General features: G+C 44.4%; 1 protein-coding gene across 1 annotated transcript; it reads left to right on the top strand.

Moving 5' to 3' along the window:
- Positions 1-98: 98 nt before the first annotated feature.
- Positions 99-8,185, top strand: ston1 (stonin 1). The gene is made up of 4 exons (XM_068724527.1): positions 99-257; positions 4,382-6,311; positions 6,417-6,619; positions 6,701-8,185. Exons 2-4 carry the CDS (start codon positions 4,460-4,462, stop codon positions 6,764-6,766), a joined length of 2,121 nt encoding a protein of 706 aa, XP_068580628.1. The 5' UTR covers positions 99-257; positions 4,382-4,459; the 3' UTR covers positions 6,767-8,185.
- Positions 8,186-10,173: the final 1,988 nt, after the last annotated feature.

Here is a 10,173-nt window from a genome sequence, read left to right as displayed (position 1 = left end):
CTGTGTGTATATGCGCGCCCATCTCCTGATGGCGACATTTCCAACAGTCTGTGAACGCAGCACTGCGCTGCTCATTCCCCAAAGTGTCCCGCTGCAGGACAGTCTGTGTGAACTCGGGGAGGGGAAGCGCTGCGCTGTTAAAAACTCCCAGGATTTACACTCTGCCATTTTGAGGAAAACCGGCCGACATCAAGAGTACAGACGCGTCCATGACACAGAAGTCATGACCTGAACTAGTGAAGCACCACTGTGAACGTGTGAGTATCTCTCTGTCTCTTCTGCTCGCGCTCAGCTCTTGTTTTTCGAGAGAGCCGAGGTAGTTCATGTCTGTCAGGAACTACTTAAACCCGTTTTTGGTTCTATACTCTTCGCCAATGTTGACTCTGTTGTCAGTCATAAGCTCGGGGCTGAATGGCGTGTGTCCACAAAGCAGAGTGAGTGACAACTTTACGCAGACTTCGCAAGAGCACAAAGGCGCAGAAGTGATCCCAGAAGTGGGCCTCTCTGTCCCGGGACATGGGCCTGGCTCTCTCGGTGTTGTTGTGGATGACAACACGCTGCTACTGTTTTCTTTCTCCAGCCAGAGTTGTTATGGGTGACAAAAAAACAACAAAAAAAGTCGTTTACACCGGCGACTCGTGGGTTTGTCTGGTATTTACTGACCCCACGCTGCAAGAATGCTCTGCAGCAGCAACAATGTTTCAACTACAAGGATGCAGTTTGTTTGTTTTGTTGAGGATATTCATCGGAAATACACACTGCTTGCTCTTCGCGGGACATTTTAATGTGCTTTATTATGAGGAAACAATGGTTTGCTCTCTTAAGTGAGACTTTGTAAACTTAGCCACTGTTGCCACAAGTGATTAGCTAAAGTGTGCTAACATTTAACAACCAAAAAGCTGCCAGACCATGTACTGTAAAGCTGCAGCAGCTAAACCCCTTTAATGAAGTAATAGTGTATTTTATTGCGTATGAATTCCGCTTTTCCTTTGTAAAAGGGGAAGACTCTTGTTATCACTTCTTTTAAAAGCGACATAGTCCTGCTTTTAGTGTGCTCTAAAATATGAATGAAATGCACATTTTCCATTAGTTTTATTATTAGTTATCAGGAAGTGTCTGAGATCAAAATGAATCAGTCCTGCTAGAATAAACTACATACAGTGAAATAGTGGAAACGTGTTATTTTTAGTGCTTCAGCTGACACAAACGTCTCCCAGTCATTCCTTTTTTTTTCCAGTCATGGAACTGAACTGTGGGGAGAAAACCCTCAAAACTAGATGCCATGGAATGATTGTATATAATATAACGAACACAGCATTTATTTGTTCTGTTTGTTTAAGGTGTGAGGAGACAAAAGCAGCACCAAAACTTTCTCTTCTGCTTTGCTTTGATGGGAGAACAGAGCTCAGTTTGCAGACAGCGCCAGTGTTGCCACTGCAAACGGGTCGTCACATTTTCAGCTCTGCACTAGATTACATAGTCACACAGTCACTGTGGTCACAACGGTAGTACTCTCCCGTCAAATGAAAAAGAGTCCGCGTCTTATTTAGTTTATTTATATACTTTCCCAAGGAAAGCGATCCGATCTATCGTGTGAATACACAGGAATTACCCCGAGTATCCTACAGGACCATGTCTCATTTAACCAGGAAGCATCTGTCTCCTAAGTTAAAGTTCAAATGTTGTTGTTTTTTCACTCAGCAGTTTTATTCTTAAACCACTATAGTTTCCTCCGAGTCATCATTTGTCAGGCGTCTGTTCCTGTTTCCTGTCATTAAGGGATTTGTCCTTTCTGTCACAGTAGTCAGGAAATACACTAAAAGCCAAATAACAAAAACGCCTCATGATGGACTTCAACCTTGAATTAAATGATCATTGCAATAGCTGCAATTAAAATATTATACATATTAGGTTGAATACCCAGAATGTGTTTTCTCATATCCCTGTTGGGTTAGCATCGGCTTGTGGTTGCTGTTCCTCTTTGTGGAGGGACATTTCTGCGTGTTTGTGATAAGTTGTCACATTATTCTAGACGCATGTTGAACGATTTCAGCAGTTTGGACAGTTGCACCTGTAAATGGATCTGTTTGGAGAATAAGCTTTCATGTCAAAGAGCTGACTGGCCTCTTTTAAAGCTGATGAATGCATCTATTTGGCTACATATTATATCCCAATAATTATAATTAAGCGACTGCAGACTTTTAAGTTATAGTCCGTGAGGTGTGTACATTATTTTGCCTACCCCAGGTAAGCGAGGGTAGTCATTTCTGTAAGTATAGTAATAAACCTGAGATGAGCCTAATGCATGGGATCAGTGTTCGTAAGAGAGACATGATTATTCTTGTCTTTGCATTAAGTTAGAGGTGTGTGTGTGTGTGTGTGAGATTGCTTCACCTCCCAAGTCTCGACATGATATAACAATGAAAAACAATGTTAAACTTGTAAAAGTAATTCCTCAGACTGGTTTTATATGTTTACAAAGTACCTAGTTATAGGCCCGTCTTCATCCCCAGGCTCCCTCTTCATTTCTGTTTTTAATTATGTTTGATACAACCAGAAAGAACCAGAATCTATAAATATCTGGTTCATTTTTTGGGGGAAATTTGCTAAAAATGACATATTAAGATAATATTTGTTGTCAGTTCACACGGACAGAGCAGGCTGCCATTTCCTGTGTGCAGAGCTGCTTGTCCCCGAGGAATGTGTGGAATGTAATATCTGGTCCTCTGTAGATTTAGCAGCGTCTCGCTGCTGTACTGCCTGCTGGAGGAGACGGCAGGCTGGGAATGCGTCTGAGAGTCAGTCGGTAACCCCCGCGGAGCGCTCAATCTCCTCAGTGCCCGACTCTTTTGAACCAAAGCTGAGGGATTCAATGAGTCGCCGAAGCGGGATGAATCCATCGAGTGTCTGTCAGCCATCGCAAACATCCCCTCATTAGAAAGATGTTCTCCAGTGTCTGACTGAAGACTTGTCGATGCACCACCCTGAACCAGAACCCCCGCGTCCTTGTTTATTTATAGCTAGAGGGACGTGCCGCTGGATGTCTCCCTCATGCAAAGTCATCGCTTTAATTGAGGCTCTCTGCTTTCAATTATTTTTTTTTCAAGATTTTTATGGGGGGGAGATTAGGCTTCAACATTTTGAAAGTGGCTTCTTCTCTGTGGCCTGTGAGAGCAGAGCTGCCAGCACATCAAAAGACGCTCTGTGATGGACTGGCGGGGGAATTAACAGAAGAATAGTGTAAATATTACAACATCTTCACTCTCCGCCCATTGGCTAATTGGCCTGAATTCCATTGTTGTTTAGCAATATCCCCACCCTTCGTTCCTCTCTGAAGCCTCACACAGTACCAGCTGCTGTGCCACATCATACCTGCTTCTCACGGTTCACTTCATGCTGGTTAATGAGGCGGGATCTCTGCCGCCATGGCTAACTTTTCTCACACGCATTTTAGAGCAGGCTTGCAATGAAATATTCAGACTGTGCTCATTTCAAAGCCACGGTACGTCTAAAACACAACATTTTAGCTCACCAATTTCCAATACGAAACCTTTGAACACTAGAACTTTTTCCCTTTTTGAAAACAGGAATATTTCCTTTTTTTCTCTGAGGATTTCCTCCTTGGCTCCAGAGGGAGCTTCTAAAAACACTTCACCTTCATGTACCACAATCCTTCGAGAAACCCGGTGTCAATTTGTCAGAATGTATGGATACAAAAGATGTTCACCTGTTGAGTACATTTAGTTTCAAAGTTCCCCAGAGTTTTTCTTTAGACTAATCTTTGTTTTCCTGGTAGAAAAGTTTGACTGGTGGAATAGATCAACTTCTCACACATGCACATGCATGGAGTTGGTTGATACAAGACTGTTCACTCTATTCTGATTGTGTACCTGCATAACAGTTCAGTTCACGGATGTTTGTATGAAGGATTAAAGAAAAGCTGTAATCCGCGGTGTCACTGAGAGAGAATCTGCTGCAGCGTGACGCTGCATTGCAGAGTGCTTGCCTCAGCATTAACATCAAACGAGCCTCAGATAATTGTGGTGCTAACACAATTATGTAAACATGTTCCAGGTTTTCAGGGTCACTCCCTCATTACGGTTTAATGGAGTACCTTAAGGAAATATCTTTTATTTATATTCCCAGGAGCGCTCTCTCTCTCTCTCTCTCTCTCTCTCTCTCTCTCTCTCTCTCTCTCTCTCTCTCTCTCTCTCTCTCTCTCTCTCTCTCTCTCTCTCTGATAAATAGACTTGCTCAGCCTTTCAGGAAACTGATCCGTTGAAGAGCATGTGCGTTATCTCTGGAAAATCTTGAGATTTCACCTGTTGAAAAATGACATTTATTTAGCATTTTCTAATGGTACCCATTTGTTTTCTTGCAGACGAGAAGGCCTCGGGGGCAGTTGACCCAACAAAGGAGGAATTGTTGACTTGAAACTGGCCATCAGCCCTCTCCAGCCATGTGTTCCACAAACCACTCGAACTGGGTCACATTTGAAGATGACAGCACGCCGCTCCCGTCGCCTCAAAAGCCCCTACAGTCACCAGGGCTTCTCAAAGCATCGGTACCACGTCCCAACGGCCTGAAATTAGTCCTTCCTCCAATCAGAGACACTTCCTGGAGCTTTAATAGTTCCCTGGAATCCCCTCAAAGCCACTCCAGTCTTAGTGGAGGTGCCTGTGTACCGTGTAACACGCCCTTTTGCACTCCTGTGAGCGGGGCTCCTAACAGCGCGTCCCCATTCCACTGCAACGCGTTGGAAAAGCACGACTTCTTCCGGAGTTTCTCCAGCACGTCGACCCCCTCTGTTCCCTCGCCGGCACCAGAGGGCCTGCATCAAACCTCAGAGGGCCCGAGCCCGTTCCCTTCTTTCCAGGGGAGCTCAGGACACTATAACCCCTTCTGGGATGGATCTAGACACAGCGCGGATGTGGACAGCTCCTCCTCAGACTCCTCAGAAGCTGACAACAGCCTACCGCGTTTCTTTATTCGGACCAAAGATGGCAGTGAGCCTCCGCGCGACCACCTCCAGAGCTCCTTCTCCTACGCTTGCCACAACCTGGACGGCCTGCAAGCAGAATCGGACCAGGAGACGGGAAAAGATGGGGAGAGGCGGCTGAGTTGCAAAAGCGAGGTGCTGAGCGAGGGCTCGTCTCAGTTTGTCCCTCGGGGTCTGTTCCGTAGCCAGAAGAGAGACGGCTGGTCCGTGTTGCTCAGGATTCCCGAAAAAAAGAACCGCATGTCCTCGCGGCAGTGGGGGCCGATCTACCTGCGCCTGCTGCCGGGAGGCGTGCTGCAGATGTACTACGAGAAAGGGCTGGAGAAGCCGTACAAGGAGTTACAGCTCCTCCCCCAGTGCAGGCTCTCGGATCTTAAACTGGAAAGCTACGGCGAGCCCCGCAAAGTCCTCTCGGTCAAGGTGGAACACTTCTCGTACACGGAGAAGAAGCGCTACCACCCAAAGCTGGAGGTCAGCCACGAGGCGGAGGCAGAGGAGCTGCTCAAGTTCGGCTCCACGCTGCACAGCGACATGGAGGACCTGGTCGTCTCCTTGGAGGAGGAGATCTTCAAATTGTGCTTGCACCACCAGCAGAGGCGGCACTACGAGGAGCAGGAGCTGTCCCTGCAGATCACCGATCATATCTGGGTACAGTTGGATAAGTTCGGAGAAGTCATGGAGCGGACAGCCCTCACCCAGATTCACTGTCTGGCTTTCCTTAACGGACTCGGGGATTGTTTTCTCGCCCTCAACGACCTCGGGCTGATGCGCTGCGACTCCAGCTACGGGTCTGAGGAGGACGGTGAACTCTGGATGGAGATCGCAGACTGCCATTTTCACAAATCTGTGAACGAGACGGAGTTTCACAGGGCCCGGCTGGTGAAGTTCTCGCCTCCCGAGGCCTGCAGGGTGGAGCTGATGCGCTACAAGACAGCAATTTTGGGCTGCACAGAAATCCCCTTCTCGATCAAAGCTGTCGTCACGGTCCAAGGTGCCTACGTGGAGCTCCAGGCCTTTCTTAACATGTCGGCCGCCTTCCTTTCCATGGCGAGGGTGTCTGACATGTCCCCGCTGTGTGAGAATGTGGTGATCCGCGTGCCGGTGCCAGGCGACTGGGTCAAAGTGACGCAGACGGTGGCCTTGCTGCGGCAGAGGTCGCTGAAGGCCCGCATGAACAGAAACGCCTGCTTGGGCGCCGTTGGCACTGCAGACTCTCAGCCCGTCATGCAGGTGACCATCGGCACTGTCAAGTATGAGAATGTATATTCAGCCGTCGTGTGGAGGATCGACAGGCTGCCCGCGAAGAATACGGGTAACACATTGGCCTCGGCTTCTTGTGCTTGTTATCAGTGTGTTTGCCGCTCAGTGGTGTGACACTCTTTAACTACAAGTGACCTTTTGTTTTTCTCCTACGCAGCGGTGGATCATCCCCATTCTTTTTCCTGCAAGCTAGAGCTGGGATCCGACCAGGAGATCCCAAGTGACTGGTACCCTTTTGTCACCATGGAATGTGAAATTATGGGCGCAGTGGTGTCACAGACCAGGGTGAAGTCACTGGGCACTGCCAACGACATCCAGCCGCAGAAACATGTAACCAGTTGGACGCGCTATCATTGTCAGGTAACGAGGCCCACCAGTGTGATAATGTCTCGGTCAATTCCTGAGAAAACATCTCATTTTGTGTTTTTTGTTTTTTTTTAGGTTGAGGTGGAAAAGAAATGGATTGAAACGGAGTCACAGAAGCAATCGGGCTGCATGACACAGTGATTATCGAAGAAGCTCTGACGAGGACGTTCTCCCTTTGGTCCAAGACATTTGCCAAAATCTTCTTAACGGTGACATGGAATGACAAAAAAATTAACAAAAACGAGGGTGATGAGGGACTTTCTGCTTATATCTGGTATCAAATTCATCTAATTACTCATAGCCTGTTAGTATTTCTCATGGAGGTTAACCAATTGTGTATCCTTTAACTGAGACTGAATTAGTCTACAACTAATAAAAAAAAAAATGTGGTCCTTTTGCCTAGCACTTTACATTTAATAGATTTATTAACTGTGCGCCTACAGTTTATATGAGTACTGTATATAAGCTTGCATTTGCGTCATCTGCACTGCCCTCCAGAATGATTCGCAGCCTTAATAAATGTACGCCGAACGGGCTGCATGAGATAAACAGCTTAAGTAATGAGCAATATTCACAGAGTTTGAGAAAAACATAAATATTATCTATCAGCAGATGTTTAGGGTCAGGCCCTTCTGTTGCCTGGCAACGTTTGAAGTTAACGTACTTCCAAACTTATTCATTTAGCTATGAATCCTCAACATGTGTACTGGGTTCTATGTGGCAGTGGCATCTATTTTGCAGCCCCTATGTGTCTCATTAAGCGTCACAACAAATGTGCAAAAGCAATGTGGAAATGACTTGAGTGATGCGATTATAGTTGAACAAAAATACATTGATTCAAAGGTGGGTCACTTCATGCTGCGCCCCATCAGCATTTGTCTGAAGTGTCCCTAATCAAAATAATTAGGGTTAAAGTGACTCCGGCTCAAAGCCAATTAGCAGCCATTCTCAGCAGTGAGACACTCTGATCAAAGGTTCAAAGCAACATGAGAGAAACAGATAATTATATAATTTTTCCTCACAATGTCCTTGTCCCAAAAGGCTACAAAATAATGTCATATTTGAATACAGATTATGTGCTTTTACAAAATGACACAGTAGTTGTGGTTAGAAACTAACCCAACATGACTGGAGCGGTTCTTCAAAAAGTTGTAGAGTAGTAGCAGCTATGCTCAAAGTCGTCAGGTCCGAAATTTACTGTGCAACATAGGGTACTATTGTTATTACGTAAAGTGAGAAATTAATATTTCTTCTTTATTTCACATGGAATACAACTCATTACTTGTGTTGCTTACCTCAAATTGACCTTTGACTCTATACTAAGGTTGTGTTCTGGAGGACTGTAATTTTATTTAAACAAAAAAAGCAAATCTTTATTATGTGATTTTTTTTTATTTTTTTTTTTCTGCCTCTGGGTTGTGAATAGGTTGGATAAAAAATTAAAAAAAAGACTGGTGAAGCTTCATAGTGAACAACAAGGCCTTCAGTGATGACTCTTATGTATGAGGTACCTGGCATGAGCTGGATATTATGTACGTCAAGAGTAAACATTGAATTAAAGCTGTGTGTCTCATGGTATTTCTTCACAGATGTTTATGCCGTGTTAAATGAAGGGCTACTGCAGAACTGCAAATGCATGAAACACAACAATAACATGTATTAGTTATTAACAAAGGAGCAAAACAAACATCTTGATGAGTGTCAAAACAGCACAACTTCACTCTGTTTTTCCCATCATCTGTTTTGTTGAGACATCCAGCAGTGAGTAATGACAGGCTGCTGCTGCTCAATAAATGACGTGATTCGTAGGAAACTATTTTTGAGCTGGTGCTGCATGCTGTGTTATTTGTTTTATTTGATTAACTGTGATAGTGCATACGAGTTGAATAAAATGTGCCACTTTAGGAACCCACTGCACATGCAGCAATAGTGTGCTGCTGTTTTTTTTTAAATTGAATTTAAAGTTAATTAATGCAATTATTTTTGCTGTGATGAGACTATTTAACGAAGCCTCAGCCTGGACCCTTTGAGTCCCTGCTCTTCACTAGCTTGTTTCTTGTTTTTCATTGTATATCTATTAGTTTTTATGGTCTTTGGGTGTTTATACTTCAGGACGTTTCACTTAAACACACACAAATAGAGATTCTTAACCCTATAAGTGAGTGCAAAGTTTCATCGAAAATGATAACGGTAGCACTCCACTGATCATAATGGTTTCACAAATGATGTTGGAATAATTCTGGCTTTTTTTTGTATTTCTCAACTCAAAAATTATATCAGTAACTAGAACAGGTTTTAGATTAGTTGTTAGTTCTGTTGGTCACGATAGGGGGCAGTGTTTGTCACAGTAAATTCACCATGGCCACATACATTACATTATTTTTCAATTACCTAAAATTGTCTATCTATGAAGTAAGTGTGGACTAGTAAAACAGACATTGTTGAACATTAGTTATATGTGGGAATAAAGAGTAAGGAGAGCATCTATCTGAGTCCAGAGTGGCTTTGGTAAAGTGACCACTGAGTTGGTGTCATTGGCTGCAGTCCTCACAGAGGTGGATAGTTTCATGTTGCTGATTTTAAACCACAGCTCGCTCATCCTCATCACCGGAGTCAACCTACAGTGTTGAAAGAGTGCTAGCAGTGCCAAACGGATGCTCTGAGGAAGCAGGGATCACAGTCCCTGCCGCTACTGCTGCTTCTGTTACACCGAGTTCAAAACAAAGTGTTTTGTAAAGGGTGAAATATTTTTAACTCCTGGCATTGTGCATTCTTGGGATCAGAGACTGAGCCCCCCAGCAGAGCTACCTTTCTGTTGAAAGTAACCAGAAAACTAGAGCTGTGTTGGACAGAGATATTTGAGTCTCTCTAAAACCACATGGTTGAGATTGACAACCAGGCCACTACTAAGGTACTGAAGCCATATTCAACATGAGGATGTGGAGATCACAGTTGTGGGTGGATGTAAAGTGGCCTGCAGGGACACTATCCTTGAACAGGTGGCATCCAGCTCGGACATGATGCCTCTCAAGCTGCAGAGGAAATTCTCACCATCACCTTATTGAAATGTGACCAACGCCATCACAAGTTCAGTTAAGTATATGCAAAAGGGGTCACAGAATTGTTTTGATGGTAAAATAAACGAGATGCACAATGCAAAACATCTTGCTTTAGCTGCAATTAAATTACATGTCCACAGTAATATTTTGATATTATATTTGATATATAAATGACTTATCTCTACTTTCTGAGAATGAATCCAAACAAACATGAAGGTCTCAGCTCCAATCACATCTCTCTGTGCAGCTTAATTACTATCACCTGGGTGTCCACTTTCCGTGAATTTGGTGCAAAACAACCTGACTTCACCACCTTTAGGTGTAGGTATTTCCGCTCAATACATCCGTGGTACTATGTTCCCAAAGTCCATTATCACTGGACGGCAGTGATTCCTGCCTTGAGTCATGCTGACCAACACAGGCCCAGTGGTAAGCAAAGCCGCTTTTAGCTTGTTTTGCTACATGCTAACTAACTACTAGAGAAACTGC

Source organism: Cebidichthys violaceus, unplaced genomic scaffold, assembly GCF_023349555.1.
Source record: "Cebidichthys violaceus isolate CVI_PGR_0920_01 unplaced genomic scaffold, fCebVio1.0.p SCAF_10, whole genome shotgun sequence".
NCBI classification, from domain to species: Eukaryota; Metazoa; Chordata; class Actinopteri; order Perciformes; family Stichaeidae; genus Cebidichthys; species Cebidichthys violaceus.
Note: the sequence above shows the minus strand (reverse complement) of the source record. Positions and strands in the feature narration are given on the sequence as shown.